General features: G+C 32.7%; 1 protein-coding gene across 1 annotated transcript in view; it reads right to left on the bottom strand.

The window, feature by feature from the left end:
* The window catches only part of LOC145296752 (Y+L amino acid transporter 2-like), a 185,083-nt gene that overhangs the window by 22,895 nt on the left and 140,957 nt on the right, over positions 1-21,231 (bottom strand). The window contains exons 4-8 of the mRNA XM_080142789.1: positions 17,777-17,902; positions 15,309-15,408; positions 12,946-12,990; positions 8,142-8,265; positions 3,093-3,196 (exon numbers count right to left, since the gene is read on the bottom strand). Of these exons, the coding sequence (XP_079998915.1) occupies positions 3,093-3,196; positions 8,142-8,265; positions 12,946-12,990; positions 15,309-15,408; positions 17,777-17,902 (499 nt within the window). The remainder of the gene's footprint in view (positions 1-3,092; positions 3,197-8,141; positions 8,266-12,945; positions 12,991-15,308; positions 15,409-17,776; positions 17,903-21,231) is intronic.

The raw sequence follows: 21,231 nt of genomic DNA on the forward strand, positions 1-21,231 counted from the left end.
TTGAGTGTCAGTAAGAAGGTTATTTTTGTTGAGATGGTTGATTACTTCTGTATTTAACACAGATTCTAGCAACTTACTCATGACGCACAGGAGACTTATTGAGACATGATGATGGTCTCAAACCTAGGGATGGTGCACACTATTTTTCAAGGTCAAAATCAAATGTTAAGGTCAGTATTTTGTTGTACCTAGCATACAGCAAAGTCCCGTGCAACATACAGGTATCTTTGCTAGTATATATATAAATTAGCTTATCTATCCAGAAAACCTTGGTTGAGAAATGTTCTCAAACCTCTAATTCCGGCATTACTAAATCTAACCCCAGACTTAGGGTTAATGCTGTGGTTAATGTTGTGGTTTTTTCCTCTTCATTCTCAAGTAAATTAGAGAGTAATCATCAAAAAACGAGTTATATTCTCTTGGGAATAATTGTCAAAATGGCGGCTGCATGATCTTTTCCCCAAATCTTTTGAAAATTTGACAAGTTGCAATAAAAACGAAACTGCTTGTTTGTTTGCAATTAAATTTGGGAGAATAATTATCAACTTAGCAACAGCCGTACAGATATAAGTAAATATATCCCCAATAATTGTTATATATTTTTTAATACATCAAAATAATGATTTTTATCTTATAATATTACGATAACCAAGAATATATTGTATGTGTTAGGCATTTTTGGTCCCCCGACAAAACGAGGGTGGACCTGTAAATTCACCGTTATCCGTTCGTCTGTTCGTTCGTTCGTTTATCCGCACTTTTCTCAATAACTACGCCTTGGAATTTTTGGAAATTTTGTACAAACATTAAACATGATATGAGTAAAAAGTAACAGAACGGATTTTTCGGGTTAAAATTTACACTTTTGTGCTTATTATTTATATAAATTTTTTCCACTGCTTATTATTTTATATATGTTTTTGTATTTCTCTTGCCTTGGATTTTTATAAAACTTTCTGAAAAGTTGTAACTAACTGATTTCTATATAATTTTGTTTGTCTATACTTCACGATAACTCTTGGGTGTGCCCCGGGGGCTCTTTTAGGACTAATAAAAACACTCCATTTTTGGGACTATTTTACCATATTTGTCCAAAATTTTCTGTGTATGTCTATTTAGCAGTTTTGCATGATGCTGAACTCGAATTTAAATATGTTAAGGCTTTGTGGACTTTTGGGGCTAAATGGGAGGGGGGGGCAAATGATGAACTTAGTTATTTTTTTTTTACATTTTTTATTTTTGCCTCATTTACTGTGCATTCACGGAGAACTGTGCATGCTTCACTTATTTTTTTTTTTTCTACAATAACCAACAAAACAAGAAAGGGGGGAAAATGCAACAAATAAATCCTATGAAAGGTAAGATAAATTATTTTCCCACCTACCTGGATAAGTTTTCTTGTGTTTTAACTTATTTAAAGTTTTTTCTTTGACTTGAAAACAAAAGTAGTGCCACGTTTGTTACATTACAATTATATAAAAAAAACAAAAAAAAACAGGTGGTCTCGTTAGAGTCAAGCCGAGCTTCGATAATTTCTAAAAAAAATCCAAAATTAAACAAAATACTTGTAGGACATTACATTTCAACACATTCATTGAAGGCGTTTCTACCATTATTTTGTTTAATATTCGATTTTTGAGTGATTGTCAAAGTTTGACTGTTGTTCTAACGAGACTGCCATTTCTTTTTTGTTTCTTTCAACACAACGAATGTGATACTACTTTTCATTCCAAGTCAAAAATCCCTTCAAAATAAGTTAAAACACAAACAAAAAAAACTTATCCAAGTAGGTAGAAGAATAACTTATTTTGTCTTTGGTAACAATTATTTGTTTGTGTATTTATTTTTTTATTTATTTATTCTTTTTTTGTTTTTATGGTATTGTAATAAATGCCTTATGTGTTGTAACAGAAACAAATGGTACTTTTTTCTTTCACGAATCAATGCCTCTCCCCTGTGCTATTTGGCCACGACCAATCAGGGGTAATCCTTTCTATCCCCTAAGGAATTCGGCTAGCATCCGGTTTGTGAAGAATAAGAACTCTCCCTTACTGAGAGAGACACCAAACGGAATGGGCCCTTTTTCTTCGCTCTCTCTCCACCTCGGTGTTCTTTCAACCGGTATTGACGATTCCACTGGAATAACTACCGTGATAGCACCATGTAGCCAGAGTCCATCTTTTGACCAGGAACATATCACCTGGTACACTTTCTCCTTAATAAACCTGTTATGTGTTACATTTTATGAAGTTGTTGTGTTCCTCATTTCAAAAGCTTCTATTGAATTATTTATTTTATTAGGTTGTGCCCTAAAAGCATCTAAACCCTAATGTGCTTAGTAATATTACATATATAAAGTTGTTTTTTTTTTAATTAGAAGTTGTAAGAATAACATGAAAGATAAGAATAGTAATCCGAATAATCCCATAAATAGACGAGCAGTGTAAGGGTGTATGACTATTGAAGCCCCCAAGCCAAAAATTGGACTATTTAGCATATAATGAGGCGAATTATTTTTTTTTTATGAAGGAGTTATTGTAACAAATCACCAATAAAATTAAACTGAGGTGAATTAGGTACTTGTACAGTTTAATCAAGACATTAAAAAATGAAAATATTGTAAAAAAAAAGGTTTTATTGCACGTATCCGTTTTGAACTGAAGATCTCCGAAAAAAAAAAAAATTCACTTAATTTGATTGAGGAGTTTTTTTGTTTTTTTTACAGTGGAAAAACACGATTTTATTATAGCACGTTGAAGGCAGGCATCTTAGATTTTAAAAAAATTTTGTTTGGATCTTAGAAACGCCACGGGGAGATAACTCAGTTTAAAGTGCCGACACTCCCTCCCCATCTTTAATACTAGCTTTTCTTCCTAAAAATCGAACCCTTTTGAACGGTATCCTAACAAATTGTTTTTTTGCTGTAAAACAAAAACTACTTGATGAAATTAAGTGAATTTTTTTTATCCAGATAACTTAATTCCATAACGGATACGTACAATTTAAACGTTTTTCGATATTTTCATTTTTTAATGTCTTGATTAAACTGTACAAGTACCGTGAATTATATAATAAAGAATAGATCGGCTTACCGGCTGCATTTGAATAAAATCACATTTAAAATTCCGGATGCAGAAAAAGCGATGCAGGGTAGCACAAACCATTTCATGTAGCCAAGTTTGCGTTCACCAAATACCTGCAGAAGCAAATTACAGAAAGAAAAAAAATGAGCCTTTCAAGTCTTTTCAGGTCAATTTATTTTCTGGCGACTGTGATCCAACAACATTGTAAATCAATTCATTCCATTAATCATTTTCAATCCTCTCATAATATTTTTCATTATTCAGCTGAATTAAACCTTATCTCTGAATGATTTTCCATCTTGATGTAATAGTGTGGGTCTGTATAACATGGGGGAGGAGAGATATAAATCGTGTATATATAAGATATTCTGCTTTAAAAATTTTTTTTTATTTACTTCAACTAGTTTCAAAAGATCAGGGGAGCTAACTTCTCCTGGAGCCAACACTTGATTTAATTAAAATTTGACTTTATATCCGAGGGCTGTTTGAAGAATAGACATTGTTCCCTTTATGATTGCCAGCTGTATTTCGTTACAACTTGGTCTTCCAGAGATTGTTTCCAATTATTTCTTAAATTTTTTTATTAGGTCAGTTGCTTCTATCACAACTGGTACAATGCATATTTCTTCCAGATACCATGTATTGAAATCATATTTTAGGTCCTGATATTTTGTTATTTTTTTGCGTTCAGCTCTATTAAGGCCAAAGTCATTTGGAACGTGACATCAATAATGAGCTCAGTTCTTTCGGGCTTGTTCCAGATTACAATGTCTAGTTTAATGGCCTTATGCATAACAAAATGTTCGGGGTATGTAACGTCTTATTTGAGTCTCTGGATGTGTAGGCGAGGGTGTTTTACACATACAACAAACAAAATACCTTTTGTTGTTGTGTAATCTTTTCTTTTTTAAAGACGTCGAACAATTTTGCTTCATATTTCTTCATTACTTCAATTATTCTGTCAGGGTTGCAATTTCACCGTTCTCTAATTTATGCACCCCCTACCCCCCACAACTCATATCGAATAGATTACTATTACTTAATTCAATGTCCGAACTGGCCCAGCCAAAGGTCCATACTCGACTGTTCTTCTCAACTCTAACTAAACTCCACGTCTATATCTAAAATTATCTTTCTAATTTTTTACGTCATCACCTGATAGTTTTCACATAATCCATTTGTTGTTATTAAGGCTATGACAAGAGAATATGCTCATTATTTTGACTTTCGAGTATATATCACTTGATATCTTACATGTTTTAGCAAGAGTGATGTGGTTCTTGATTGATTAATTGTATCTAAATGTGTCGGATATATACCCGAGAGTCAAAACAATGATAAGAATATTCTCTTGTCACAGCCCTAGTTATTATTCCCACACTCCAAATTTGTCTCTGGATTCCAAATTCCTCTTCCAACTGAAAACACAATTGTCAGAATAAAATTCGAAAAATTGGGCAAAAACATTCTTTCACCCTAAAACTGGGCAGTTTTGTACAAAGCGGTGTCTTTTTTTTTTTTTTTTTTTTTTGCGTCAATATTTTTGCAAGTCATCGTATCGGTTTGATTGACTTCACTTAATTTCAACGTGCCGAGCTTCTGTTTGGAAAATGGAGACATTGTAGGAAATTTATCTTGTTTCCAGATAAATTCGGCGTGAAAGTAACTAGCCTGAAAAAAAAAAAAATAATAACAGCATGAAATAAAACGGGGTGGAGGGTGGGGGTAAATAATAAAAATATAAAGGTCTTGTTTCAAAATGAATAAAATTAGTTGCAAATTTTTCCCTTTGTGGGCATTAAATTCAAAGAACGCCAAGGTAACATATAATGAAAAAAATAACACTGGTTTTTATATTAAAATGTCGTATCCATGAACGAACACAATATTATGATTCAAAATAGTAGTTCCTAATCACACTTTCATATGTAATAAATTTTAGGAGCGTACTCACAAATTGAAAGCCAGTCAGGCACATGCCTTTTTCTTTTTTTTTCTCGTTTAAAGTCCTTTTAGAAATTTCTCTCCTTCCATTTATGTGCAAACCATAGCCACGCAAAATAAAGGCTTTTTAAAAAAGAATTACACTTTTTTAAAAAAGAATTACACTCCTTCCAAATACGTGCAGACTGTAGCCGCATAGATAGTTATCAGAAGCATGCCTCGTCGCATGTCCGGGGTATTCTTGCCGGGTTTTCTTCTGTGAAGGAGGACCCAAAATTCCTTGTCTGTGCTGGACAATGAATCTGCATCCACTCTCCACGTCGCTGGAACCAAAAAGAGACCGAAATTCGCGTTCGGCTCGTGACGTCATCAAGGAGCTAGCATTTCCCTTTTCTTCAAATTAAAGAGATTTTCATACAAACCCAAAATATACAAAACTAAGAATCATAAGAGATACAAAATGCAAAAAAATCAAATACAAGAACCAGGATATAAATAATAAATGTAAACAGGGGGATGCACTATTATTGGTACAAAAAAATTCCAACAACATCGGCAAAGACGTCATGTTTTTTTCCTCCTTCACGTTACGAGTTCGAACCTGCCTGCTTACTGCCACTTTTTTTTATCTCTCCACCCAAACTGCCTACTGTTGTTTCGCACCCCACCCCTGCTACTACCACTTTTTAACCCTAACCCTAACATATCAGAATAAAATTCCATTCTATCAAGTTAACATGCCTAAGTTATTGTTTATAAATATCTCATTCTAAAATACATCTTTTAGGCGACATTTCATTTAGACTTATGGAACACAATCATAATAATAATCAACTACTTTATTTTCCAGTATTGCTTGGACCCAACAACATAACGGTCAATGTGACATAGAGGGCCTAATGAAGACCTACCATTAAAAGTTGATTTCTAGGATTATTCGGGTCTGGTATGAACGAATATCACAGTTACATTTGTCGCTGACGAATAGTTCTTATAATATTGATATCTCCATTATCCATTGTATTCCTTACTGTTTTCACTGGTCGCCATTCTTAACACGGGTAGGGGGGTGTTTTGTATTACTTAACGCATGCGTCAAGTGTCAAAAAATGGGGCCACTTTAAAGTATTAGATAAAACATGGGAATATGAAGGATTTAATATCATAAAAATTATTTGCAGGCAACAAATTAAACTGTGATATTCATTTGCACCATACTTTTTAAAGTCTTCATTTGGTCTTCTAGTCACCTGAACCCTCGGTTTTTTTATATAAAAAATTATGACGACAAAAAAGATGACAGAGTTTACCGAAATTTGTTTCACCATACCCGCGACTAATCCGACAAGCAGCAAAATCTCACTCCTTCTTCTACTCTAATAGTTTCTTCCCTGGACTGTTAAACTTTGGAATTCTCTCCCTGTTTTCTGCTTTCCTGACTGTACTAACATGTAGATGTTTAAATGTAATATGAATAGACGTCTCGCTGCTCATCTACCCACAATCCCTTGTTAGGCATGGTCCCAAATAGTAACCTCTTAGATTTCAAGTGTCAATATGCCTTGTTTCGGATGAAAAAGAGTTCTCAGCCAGAAAGACTTTTAGGTTCTTCAGTTTTATGATGTGTTTTAACACAACGTGGCAGGCACTATGAAAAAAAAAATAATAATATATAAGCAGTTGCCTATAAGTAAAATAATTTTTTAAAATAATAAATAGTAATGATAAAAATAAACAAATACCATGATAGTAGACTGACTCTATTTTGGGTCATTAGAAATGTAACTAATTGCCTCTATAAGGCAACCATTCGCCCATGTATGGAGTATTTCTGTCATATTTGGGCGGGTGCATCGGCTACTAGTCTCTCGCTCCTAGATAAGGTTCAAAAGAGAGTTGCAAATCTGATAGGCCCTGAACTGGCATTTAAGCTTCAGCCTCTGTCCCATCGACGAAACGTTGCATCCCTCTGCCTGTTCTACAAGTATTTTAATGATGAATGCTCTATTGAACTGCAAGCACTTGTGCCCCACGACGTGAACACCCTCGACAGACCCGACAGGCTGCAAAATCCCACCCCCACACTGTAGAGATCCCTAGATTTAAAAGATCTTTCTACTCCAGTAGTTTCTTCCACAGAACCGCTAGACTTTGGAATTCCATTCCAGGTCACTGCTTCCCCAACTGTACTGACATGCAGAAGTTCAAGTGCAACGTGAACCAACATATTGCTGCCCAAATCCCTACATAGTACCCCAGTAGTTGTTGCCCCTGATAGTAGCCCCCTACACCAAAGTGGCAATGTGCCTTGTTTGGGGTGAAAATGTAATAAAAAATTAAAAAAAAAAAACTATACAAGAGACGGTCCAAAAGTAATGCCTCTTATTTTTTTATTCGTCTGAATGGATCGACGCGGATTGCAAACTACTTTACTATGATAAGTGAACTTGTGCATACATGATCTAAGTTTCATCTCTCTGTTACAGATATGTGTGTGTGTGTGTGTGCGTGTGTGTGTGTGTGTGTGTGTGTGTGTGTTAAAATTTCAACGATATTTCTTGCAGTTGAGATTGGACGTGGGGTTTGTTCCTTGCTAATGGAGTCAGAGATGGCTACGTGGCCGGGTTCGAATCTCCCGACCGGTAGTAATCATGTAACGCTGCACTGATGATTCCCAATAGGATGAAACACTAGTGTCTGGAGGTATAAAAAAAAAATGATTATTGTAATAATTATGTATATATATATATATATATATATATATATATATATATATATATATATATCATAGTTTAGGAATTTAAAATTTGCGATTTAAAAAAGTTAAATTTCAAATATAGAAATTTTATTGTATACAAGACAACGAATAAAGTATAGTAAAATATATTTCCTTAACCCATGAGTTTTCGATCTCCTCGGAGGAAATATATATATATATATATATATATATATATATATATATATATATATATATGTATATATATATATGTGTGTGTGTGTGTGTGTGTGTGTGTGTGTGTGTGTGTGTGTGTGTGTGTGTGTGTGTGTGTGTGTGTGTATTGAATACTTACACAAATGACATGTTACAATCGTAGTAAAAATAAAAGCACTCACAACCGCAACTGCAATGCCTGAGAGAATCTCTTGGTTGCTCAGAACTGAATGGTAAGCGACGTTGGCCAACAGATAAATAATCATTGCTATCCCAAGTCCAGCTGTTATTGCAATAGGGACAATTCTAAACAAAGAGAAAAAAAGAAACATTATTATTCCTCTTCATCTGTCTCCTAGCATCTTCTTTCTACTGCTTGCTGAGTCAGGTTAGAAATTCAATGAAATTGAACATAGTATATAATATTATTAAAATTAAACAATGCTTGTTATCGAGTAAAAACAAATGTGCACATTCATTTTTTTTGCAGCATCGATTTCTACTTCCCCCAACCCCTGTAAAATATTCACTGCAATAAGTCTATTTATATCACTTATTAGTACACTGATACATCTGTAGTAGTCGATGTTTACACGTTTCTGCTCACATCGTTTGACATTTGCTATTCTGACTAAAAAACAAATAATTATCTTTTAAACCAATCAGTACACTTTTGGAATTTATTTGAAATGATCTTTCTGTGAGCCACCGAAATCTTTTAAAATTGCCAAATTTTTCTTCAATAAACCAGTGGAACATAGTTGGCCCCAGTCTACGGATTGGTGTCACTGAGCGCCCCTCTTCAAGTGCTGATCTCTGCAATATCTCTCACAAACACTAGCGAACACACAGACATACACAATAGTTGCTTGAATCCCTTAATGTCTGCTACTAAAACAACTCATCAATTGAAATATTTTCCATCTTTCTCACTGAACTATTTTTCTAATAAAAAAACAAATGCACATTGACTATTCTAAATAACTTTCAATGAATTATCTATTATATTATAAAACTCAAATCGTTTTGCATTGAAACTGTGCATGCTTAAAGAAATAAAAACAAGCCATGAAATTTTTATTCCACAAGAAAAGTTGCATTTTGTATTGTTTATTTACTTTTAATATTTTTTTTTTGCAAATTTTTTATCAATAAAATATTTTTTTTTAAATGAATTTTTTATCGTACATTATTAGGTGAAAATTTTATTTTTAAGAAAATTTACATATTTTTAGTTTTTTTTTTTTAAAGAAAATTGGCAGTAAACGTTTTTTTTTTTTTTATCTAAACAGAATTTTTTTATAAGAAAAGATGAATGCTTTTTTTATAAAAACCGTACATTGTTAGGTGAAGGTACAGAAAAGTTTTTTCAAGGGAATTTACAACTTATTTTTTGTCACAAGAAAATAAACAGAAAAATACTCCTCATCATAAAAGAAATAATAAAAAAATTATATTTTTATACAAAAAAAAAAAAAAAGATGTTGATTTAGTGTTTCAACATTTGAACAATGCTCGGCTTAATCCGGTGAATGCCGGTTGAGCCCTAACTATAATTGATGGAAAATCCTAAGAATTCAGGTCAAATTCTGCAAGACCACCATTCTTTTTAATTATATCTTTTTTTCAATTTTTGGAGCGGATTATTAGCGATTGAATGTTATGACCACAAAAGTACATTCAACAATAAAAAACACCGTATGAAAACAACACTAGCAAATACTGGGAACTCAAGGAAAGAGGACATTCGCCGGTAGTCGAATGGAGCATAATAAGACAAGCTACCACGTGTAGGGACCAAGACGACCCATGTAGATTATGTCTTCATTAAAAATTTGGCTATTTTGTACTTTAAAGAACCTCAACATCTATTAAACTGTAGAAGAGAAATAGCAAACAACTGTGTTCACAAGATAAAATTTACTCTAGGATAGCGATACAAAATAGTTTTAAAACTAACAAAAACAATAGAAAATAAACAAATAAATAAATTAAATAAACATGAATATACATAAACGATCACGCATATACGTATGTTTATATATATGTATATATACATGTGCATATATATATTTATATATAAACTAACATTAAAAAAAAAAACACTAACCTAGATTTAAAACAGATCAAGAAACTAAATATCCAGGCTAAATAGAGCACACACAAAGGAACAGGTCAACCAGAGGTCAAATAGGCCTTTGTCCGATAAGTGCATGCTCATTGGCTGATAGGAAGGGCGCAGTGGATACTAGAAAGCTGATTGGCTAACTAAAATCTCAATAGAAGATGCGTATATAAAAACGACAAAAAACCATAAAATTCGCGCATAAGCCTGAAGAGTCCTAGAGTGGATGAAACGCGGATTATTCAGTGTAGCTTAATCGCCATATATATTTTATAACTTACTAACTAGCTCTACCTACGTATTGAGCACTTTTGAAATAAATACTTAAAGTTTATGCATAAATTTATACTTTCGTATATTAACTTTATGTGAGTAAATTAAGTAGTTATATATATATATATATATATATATATATATATATATATTGTTTTTCTTGTGATTCATCATTTCCATTTAGCGAGCCAATAAACCGACGCCCGATGACAATTTACTCAAAACTAATAATGCCGTGTACGTTTTCGAATATCTTATAGAAGAATGTATCTTCAAAAAGAATTCATATATCGGCATTACTAAGGCTACTATTTCTTGTCCACTTACATGTCACCTGTCTTCCCTTAACAACTTCATTTACCAACATCTAGTAGCACATGAAGACGACTCATGGGAATCGAAAATCTTCGCGGCGGCTATGACAAATATCTTTTTACACTTAAACAGAACGTTCAAAACTTCCATATGAAAAACGGATTGCAAGAGAAACAAACAGGAATTATCCCTGCTGTTCAACGAAACATATATATATGTGTGTGTGTGTGTGTGTGTGTGTGTTTGTGTGTGTGTGTGTGTTAGCAAGCCAATACCACCGCCCCCCGTCTCCTCCATCAATGTAAACAGTAAAATCTCCTAAAAATGTTCAATGGTGTTCTAATCGGTAAATGTCGGCGCGTTACTTGCGGAAAAAAACATTTAATTAAACTGCAGAAGCACCTGTTAAGCCACACAAGTTCTATATAAAAAAGAAATCCCCCCAAAGTACTATAACGTATTTTTTAACATTTTGTTTTAAACAAATTTTTCTCGAATTTTAAATTATCCGCTAATGAAAAAAAAATTAATTCTGTTCTTAAAAAAAAGTCTTTCCGACATTGCCCCCTACCCCCCAAAAAATTCGTACGCCATGTGAAAAGACAGTTTGCTACGTGAAGACACACTCAACTGCCGTCGTTTATGTCACCGCGCGCTCGCGCGTAGCTTAAACGGAAACTGTAAAATGGCGGAAAGTAATTCGTGATTATTTTATTAATTATCAGATTCGTTGTCAGCGACCTCGATTACTTAAAAAAAACAAACAAATTAGAGTGATCGGTGTTCTGTTGTAACGTATCTGAATATTTACCATTAATTATGGTGCATTTCTTTTTTATCTGACACTGTTTGCTGCGGACTTCAAGCCGCCTCTTCTTCTGATTCACCAACATAATTTATATTAAACGCATTAGAATAAAATTTTATAGTTAATCAAGTCTGCATATCACTTAAAAATGTCTTACAAATCTTTTACACATATTATAACTGCGGGGGGGGGGGGCTCAGTAAAGATTTTTATTCGAGTGCATTTTATATAAATTACGTGTTTCTTTCTTTAGTTTATGAGTTCTAACATGTTCAGTATTAAGTATTTTGAACGTGTGATAACACTTATAAATCGTTCCTACATTTTAAAACTATGTAGGTTCGATAAGTAATTTTATTCTAATGCGATTTATATAAATTATGTGTTTTAATGTTTGCTTGCGACTTCTAAAGTATTAACTATTTTGCATTTGTACACAAATTTTATGCTTTACTAGCAAAATCCCAACCTTGACATTTGACCTTAACCTTGAAAAATAGTGTGCACTATCACTAGGTTATAGACCATCATCATGCTAGTTTTGGTCATGATCGGCCCAGTAGTATTGGCTGTAGAAGATTATATATTCCTAGACGATGACCCTGGCCTTTCATCTTTACTTCGGAAAATTGTATGCACCATCCCTAGGTAGGACACCATCATCATACCAGGTTTGGTCATGATCAGTCCAGTAGGGTAGTCTGTAGTAGAGTATATATACATAGGCTATGACCTTGACCTTAACCTTGAAAAATGGTGTGCACCATCCTTAGGCGGGGGACCATCATCATGCCAGGTTTGGTCATGATTGGTCCAGTGGTGTGGAGTATAGGAGAGTTTTACACACACACACACAGACACGAACGCTACTACTTTATATATAGATTTCGTAGTTTTGCAAAAACCGGTCACTATTGCATCCCCGACCTCTAGAATCTATAGTTCCGAGATTTTGTTCACATTACTTTTGATTACTAACGACCGAGGAATTACCTTTTAAAAAACAAAGTTGGCTTCAGAAAATAAGAAGAAATAAAATCAAATATATTCTAATGGGTGGACGGAGAGAGCCTCTTTTAGAGATGCTTGACCACATCTTAAATACACGACGTCTCTCGAATTTGTGTTTTAGCGATTACAATGAAAAGTGACGGTAGTTGAATGGTTAACAACACGGACTGATGGCCTAGATATTCCAAGTTTGAATCCAGTTCGTTTCACAGAAATCACTTTCACTTAGGATGGCGACTTTCAAGTGATCCTTCCTGTAAGTACACGATGTCTTTCTAGAAAGAATTCTAACTAAAAAAAAAATAATATCGGGGAAACCAATGAATCACCTCGTTCATACGATACGATGATGATGAGGAGCGATTATATTATATTAAACTTAAACATGACAGTCTAACATGAAATGCATCCTCTGCATAGAATTGTGAATAAACATATAAAAATAAGTTCTTACTTTTCGGCTCTTTTAATTTCTTCGTAACCAAAATTTAGAGAATCCCTAAAATAGAAAAAAGAATTTATAATCACGAAAATGTACTGGTGTGTGTAACTGTGTTTATAAAACTTAAGTTACTCTGCAATATATATATATATATATATATATATATATATATATATATATATATATATATATATATATATATATATATATAAAGCTGAATGTGTGTGTGTACGTGTGTGTGTGTGTGTGTGTCTGGTCACGAATAGACTCATATATGGTTGACTATTTTAAAAAACCTGATTACATATAGTCATAGAAGATGTATCGAGACATAGGAAAGGAATGGGTATGTTTGACTGGCAGAACGGTGGTTCATTAAAATTGTGGGGTCTGCGTTCGCGCTTGGTCCACAAAGTATGGAAATAAAAAATAAAAAAAACAAAAAAACGTTTACAAGTGTTTTTGATATAGATGTACATAAGAATACTTTGATAAGTATGTTTTAACTTAAATAAGGATGGTATAATAAAATTGTGGGGTCTGCTTTCGCGACTGGCCTTCATAGAATGGAAATAGGCACAAACTTTAATAAAGACTTTTCATATCTATCTGCGTAAGTATACTTTGATAATTATGTTTCAGTTTGAAAAAATATGGTATAATAAAATTATGGGGTGTTCGTTCGCACCTTTGTCATAATCGCGTTGACACACCGAAGTTAAGCAACGTTGAGCCTGGTTAGTATTAGATGGGTAACCATTTGGGAATTCTAGGCGCTGTGTGTTCTCCTCGCTTATATCTTGCCACTGGTATTTAACAATGTCGTCTCAGGAGAGGTGTGGTTGGAGATTGCGTACCTCCTGCCACAAAAATTTTACGCGCAAGCAACTCTTCGTTGGTATCCAAAGTCTTTCCAAAACTGAAGGAGTCTGCTTGTTTTTGCTGCATATATATATATATATATATGTATATATATATATGTATATGTATATATATACTTGCTGTTTGTTTATAAACAAAGCGGTTAGGGCACTGTAAAAGTTTGTTAAAATAGACATAAATAGACATTTGGCGAGATTATTTACGGGCGCCGCTCCCGTGGGTCGATCGGTAGAACTGCTGTCAACGCGATGGTTCTAGGTTCAATCCTCAGCTTGGGAGAGGAGCTAGTCTAGCGGTACTGATGAGTTGTGATACAACGAAACAGGACTGTGTGTCGATGACTACAATATATATATACAATATGTATATAGATATATATAATATATATATATATGTGTGTGTGTGCGTGTATATATATATATATATATATATATATATATATATATATATATATATATTTGAAGATAATACGTGAATAGGAATAGGCACACAAGTATTTACTCATTTTCGGAAAGTTCTTTTATTGGTCACAGCATTGTACAGAATTGTTTCAGCCCTGGTGTTGGCATATAAGAATATAAGTGTTCGTCAAATTATAATTTGCATAAACTTGAGCTTCATCCGCGCGTGAAAAAAACAATATTTCAAAATTTATTTCAGCCCACGAATAGGACCTTTCCAGTTAATACATGTTTTTATATTAACAACATATATATATATTATATATATATAAATAATATATATAATATAATATAATAGAACCTTTCCAGTTAATACAGTCCGCATTCATTATATATATATATATATATATATATATATATATATATATATATATATATATATATATATATATATATATAAATGAATGCGGACTGTATTAACTGGAAAGGTTCTATATATATATATTTTATTTTGGCCTGCCCTGTATATATATATATATATATATATATATATATATATATATATATATAGTCATCCACATACAGTACCGTTTCGCTGTTTCACAGCTCATCAGTGCGGCTAGACAGGCAACTACCTCAATATATAGGGTAGGCCAAAATAAGGGTCCTATCTTTAAATTTGAATAACTTCCACAAAATAAAAGTTAAACTCACCAAACTTTATGTGTGTGTAGACTGACCCTTCCGAGATTTTTTTTTAAATAAACAAAACAAATTTTCTGAAAAACACTTCTTAAAACTTACATGAATTTATGAATTTTTAAAAATAGGACCCTTGTTTTGGCCCACCCTGTATATATAAATGAATGCGGACTGTATTAACTGGAAAGGTTCTATTCCTGGGCTGAAATAACTTTTGGAATGTTGTGCAAATTATAATTTGTTGGACAGTTTAATTCTTTTATGCCAACAAATCGCATACATATATTACTTTTCAATAATATGTCACAGCTTTTTTTTTTTTTTTAAATATCACAGTTGTAATCGCGTACAGACACAAAATCTCTATTATGATAAGACGTGCATGCTTACCATCCCATATATGAATAAAGACCACTGTAAATAGCTAAACCAATTCCGGATGCAGTTAAGTCTTTAGCAACAAAGGCATCGTCAAAATTCTCCAAATGTCCTGAGGAAAAAAAAAAATTCTGTTATCATAAAAAATAACCAATAAAATCATTTTATATTACAATCCTCGTTAAAAATATAAGATTCTGATTTGATGCTATGCAGACTTGTTGTTGTGTTAACAACCATTATAGCAAATGCAAGAAAATAACACAAAGAGCTTACATTTATTTAAGATTAAAAGTGATTTACGTATTTATTTAAGATTAAAAGTGATTTACGTATTTACCCAGCGGTCAGATTTTAGACGCTGGAAGACAACAATAAAATGAAATATATTGGTCAACGAAACCGCATAAAAATAACGAGGACAAATACCTATAAAAATTAACAAACTTTTATTTATATAAAAATAAATAAAACTCAATTCAATTCAAGAAAAAAATAAATGTATAACTAAGTGAAATAGTCTTATGTGATCTTTTACCAAGAGAATATATATATATATATATATATATATATATATATATATATATATATATATATATATATATATATATAACCAACATGTAACAGTTTATTAAAGAAAAAGTTTGTCTGTTCTGTTTGAGAGTGATCATAAGTTATATGAGAGAGATGAAAAGTTTTGGATGGATAACTCAGGGATTTCCTTTTAAAATGTGTTCTTTCTTTTGTTTTTAGATTTTTTCCCCTGTTTTGTTTATGTTCAATTGCCTTCCTTCGTTGTTTACAATTGTTATGCACGTGCGCTGTTTGCTCCAAATCCGCGTTTCTGAAGCTCATATTAAATCACTGGTCCATCGTTAGTATTTCGCTATTCTTTCGTCTAGCTATATGGTCGTTGGGTTTATTCTTGTCTTGTTTAATAGCTTGATGGTTTGTATTTCCCCACTATTTAATGTCGTAATCAATTACACGTACGTAGCGATTCCTCTCGCTTTGCACATTATCTCCACCCCTCTTCACACATGTTTTCATTAGACGCACACGCGCGAGAATCGATCGCCCGACATTGGCTATTGTGGCTTTCGCTGCTGTCGTTGTCATCGTCTTTCGCTGTCTCCACTTTTGCTGCAATTCATTGTACATTTTTTACAAATGCATCACAATAACAAATGTCTGAAGCGTAGCTATTTTGGAATATTTTAAAATGATATTTGAATTTGCCCAAATGGTTACGAAACAATTGTACCGCATAAGGAAATACAAGATATGATGTTCTCATTTTATATTTGGTTGTCCTGATTGTTTTGATAAATATATACTAGGTCGGGCCAAAAGCTTCTTTTTTTTCCATTTAAAATTTCATCTTGAAAATGAAAAACTGTTTTTGAAAATCTTTATTCGTTACACTAACAGACAGAAGCTACACTCGTAAATCTGAAAATCAACCCTTCTTGTGTCCATGATATTATAAAACACCTAGGCACCTCTATAAAGCACATGGACGTGATCTCATCCCTACCATAGTAATTAAGAAATGCTCGGTTGAGCTAGCTTCTGTCCTTTCCAAATTCTTTAACAGACGTCTAGCCAAGCATTGTTCCCCTGATAGCTGGTGAATTGCCTCCGTTGTGCCACTGTTATTGCCCCATCAGTCTACTATCCCTCTTCGCAAAATCTTTTAGTCATTAATCAATCAAACACTCGTTCACAATTTTGTAAATTCTAAGCTTCTTTCTGGCCAACAATATGGATTTAGGCAAGTCTGTTCTATTGCAGATATTTTAACTGTCATTTTTGAAGGCATATATTATGTACTGGATAAAGCAAAGGAATGTAGGGATGTAGCCCTTGAGATATCCAAAGCTTTTGACAAGACTGGAAATGAATGAGAGTGAGAGAGAGCTAGGTCAAGAAAATATGTAATATGAGGCAAAATTTCTCAACAAAATTATCCTAGGAAATCTTTGGTTAATAGTGCTGTATGAGGACGACGATTATCAAGGTGGAAGATGACTCCCTTTCTGTTGACTAAAGAAGGTCGTTTTCGGGTCAACATGTGGAGAATAGTGTAGAAAAATATGACTGATGCTTGAATAATCTGAAAGAAAAAAGTATGAATCAATCATGGCGATATGTTTAAGCAATAGTAATATGCATAAAATACATTATACAATAGTTTAAAATGCCCCTTGTAGGAACCAGTGGTCTAACAAGAACAGGTGTGTTAGCATGAAGATGCCGTACATTACAAGTTATATTATTATACGCTTTCATAAAATATGGAAATTTTTCGTTCACTTCTAATTATAATAAACGGTGTTCTTTAAGGCCACGTTCCCTTTAAATTATATTCCGAGTTTATTTTACTTTTTACACACTCGTACTGACACAAAGTCTCAATTATAGCACGATTATGTAGTTGTGTAAGTTTTTTGAATATGTAATATTATCAAACAATTTACCTTCGCTCATGTTAACAATTCCAGCCACAATAATGACTAACAAAGCTGCAACTTTGGCAAACGTAACAATATTCTGAACCATGGCGCCCCATCTGGCACCCGAACAGTTTATAAAGGACACCAGCCCTAAAAAGAAAGAAAACAATGTTGTTAGATAAAAGAACGTCATTTATACTGCCATATTTTCATCTCACGCGAGGCAACGAAAATCAGGGAATACCCCTTTCATACAACGTTAAACGCCCTAAACGGGTATCTTGATACGACCATTCCCCCTATGGGAATTGGTCAAACCGTCACTCGTCTCGGCCATATTTATTCCACACCATCGTCACACCTATGTGATCGCCCACGCATAACGTTGGAATACCCATGATCCTCAAGAACGAGCTTTACAAACGTCCGAAGACCAATCGCGTGACACCATCTCGCATCTTAAGGTCATGCGGAGATCTCGACAATCACCCCGTCACAGCTACAAGCGCTTTCTATAAGCACATTACCTTTAGGATATAATGAATTTTCCTTCTAACAATACGAGAGCATTTTATCATATGCCTCTCGCCGAATCTATACGAATTCGAGGAAAAATCATACTAAAAACAACAACAAAACAAAAAATACTCGCGACACTCTCTTGGAAACTAGAATAAACACCAACTGAACTTTGACCCTTCCTAAACTTAAACTCGCTTACACTTTCTCATATCCCGGTAGTTTATATATATATTTCTTTCTTTTTTATATTTATTCATAAATTAACGATAAGCACGCCACAAGCCAAGATCATCTTTATTTATATATATGTATATATCTAAGCATACTAAAAGTTATAATAACTATTATTTAATAAGCTTTAATGTATTAACTTATTAAGATACAAATTAATAACTGATTTGATACAACCAGTAAATACAGACAAATCCATAACGTAACTAAGACGATAGAATATCTGCATACGATATATATATATATATATATATATATATATATATATATATATATATATATATATATATATATATATATATATATATATATACTGTTTTAGGGATACAAAATTTAAATATCGCAATTAGGAAGGGAAGTCTTTTATAATTCATGATTAAAAGTAAATTTGTATGTATATATATATATATATATATATATATATATATATATATATATATATATATATATTGTATATTCCTTTAATCTCCTCTCAAAAAAAAGGGGGAAAAGGGGGGGCAGGAGATGAAAGAAAGAGATATAGCGAGCAAGCTGACCGGTTTCGACCCTCGCTTCTCAAAGCTGTATCGAGGGAATTTTTAAAACAAAGAATGAAAAAGCGATTAAAATTGCGTTTTATTCAATTTACGGGGAGAAAAAGAAAGTGGGAAAACGATTAAAATAAAACAGCGTTATGGTCGAATGCCCTAGAGATTAATCACGTTCAAACCCAGGAGGCATTCCCTTTGCTTGCAACGAGAAGGTTTTCTAAGTCGAACGTGAATAGTCTCCAAGATCTTAAGGTGATATAGTGAATGAGCACGACTCAGAATAGAAAAAAAAAGTCTGTGCTAAAGTTCGCTGCACAAGACGGGTTTTTAAAGTAGTTATTTTTTTGGAGAGAAGATTAAAGGAATATATATATATATTTATATATATACAAATTTACTTTTAATCATGTATCATAAAAGTCTTCCCTTTCTAATTGCGATATATATATATATATATATATATATATATATATATATATATGAGAATAGAATGGAGGTGGAAGGGACACCCCTCTTGAAAAAGCCCGCATAAGTCGGGCGAAACGTTGAGTATTCAGGTCCTTCCATCTCCATTCTATTCTCATATTGCCGGATTTAATCCAGCTTAACAATAATATATATATATATATATATATATATATATATATATATATATATATAGATATATATATATATATTATTGTTAAGCTTAACAATAATATATATATATATATTGTATAAGTATTGTTACTGTTTCTGTACTTATATACATAATTTTTTGATATTTTTCTACTTGATATATATATATATATATATATATATATATACTTATATAAATTCGTTTTTCTTTTGTGGGTATTGATATTCATATTAAAACCCGTCTTTTTTATTTATTTAAAAAGAAAATACAATTTTCTTATATATGGGTTGTGGAAATGCATTCACTAGCAAAAGATCTTACTAATTTGCATATTCTTTTAAACATTCATTTTAATTAATTCCTTATTAGTTTTTTCGGTTTTCTTATGGAATGATCATCTAGAGTTAACTATTACGTGTAATTATATTCATGCAGATATTCTACATGATTTATACTTGCATAATATTTGCATAAAATCTTTCCAGTAAACAAAAAATTGTTTCCATATATATTTATGTATACGTATATATTTTTGTTTAATATATTAGTCTATCTATCTATCTATCTATCTATCTATCTATCTATCTATCTATCTATCTATCAAAGTGAACGTGTGTGTGTGTGTCTGCGTACATTTCCCTGCGCAATAACTCTGTCAATTTTTAGTCTACAGACTCAAAATTTGATATACAGGGTACTGAGATTTGGGAACATCGATGTGATCGGTTTTTGGTCAGAAATTTGGCGATCAAAGTTCAACGATTTGTCCTTTGAGAACACTACCAAACTCTTCCAACAATTTTGGGTCTACGCACTTGAAATTTTAGATATAGATTCCTTGGACATGGATCTAACTTAATAACTTGATTTGGCCCAAAACAATAAATTTTAAGGGGTCATAATAGGGGTCAAAGTTAAAAAATTGACCTCTGTGGTCTCTTCCAAATTACTCAGACAATTTCTGGTCTAAATATTTGAAATTTTACAGAAAGGGTATTCAGAGATAGGGCAAGCTTTTTCATCAGTTTAGGTCGGAAATTTTTAGTTACCAATATATAAATGTATGTATGTATGTCTGTTTGCATGTTTGCCTTAAACTTTCAATAGAGTTGACGGATTTTACCAAGATGAGTATCGTTTTAAAGTTCGACCTTTCATACGACAAATATCGAAAAATAGGCTAAAAACATTAATATCTTCCCCTTCAACTAGGCACTTTTCTACAGGTGGGGGATCACCTTTTTCGCCGATATTTTTTAAAGTTATCCTCTCCTTTAGATTGTCTAGCCTTAATTTTAAAAACTGTCGATTCTGATTTGGCTGTGGTACGGTTCGAGCCTGCCTTCCTACTACCACTTTTTTTTTCTTTTTGCTCAACATACACATCCAAACACCCGGGGAACGTCGGGCTGAAATGCTAGTATATATATATATATATATATATATATATATATATATATATATATATATATATATATAGTAATTTATAAAATATATATGGCGATTAAGCTACACTGAATATTCCGCGTTTCATCCACTCCAGGATTCTCCAGGCTATAGTGGATGAAACGCGGAAT

Source organism: Euprymna scolopes, chromosome 17 (genome assembly GCF_053919585.1).
Source record: "Euprymna scolopes isolate OS-2025 chromosome 17, ASM5391958v1, whole genome shotgun sequence".
Classification (NCBI taxonomy): Eukaryota; Metazoa; Mollusca; class Cephalopoda; order Sepiida; family Sepiolidae; genus Euprymna; species Euprymna scolopes.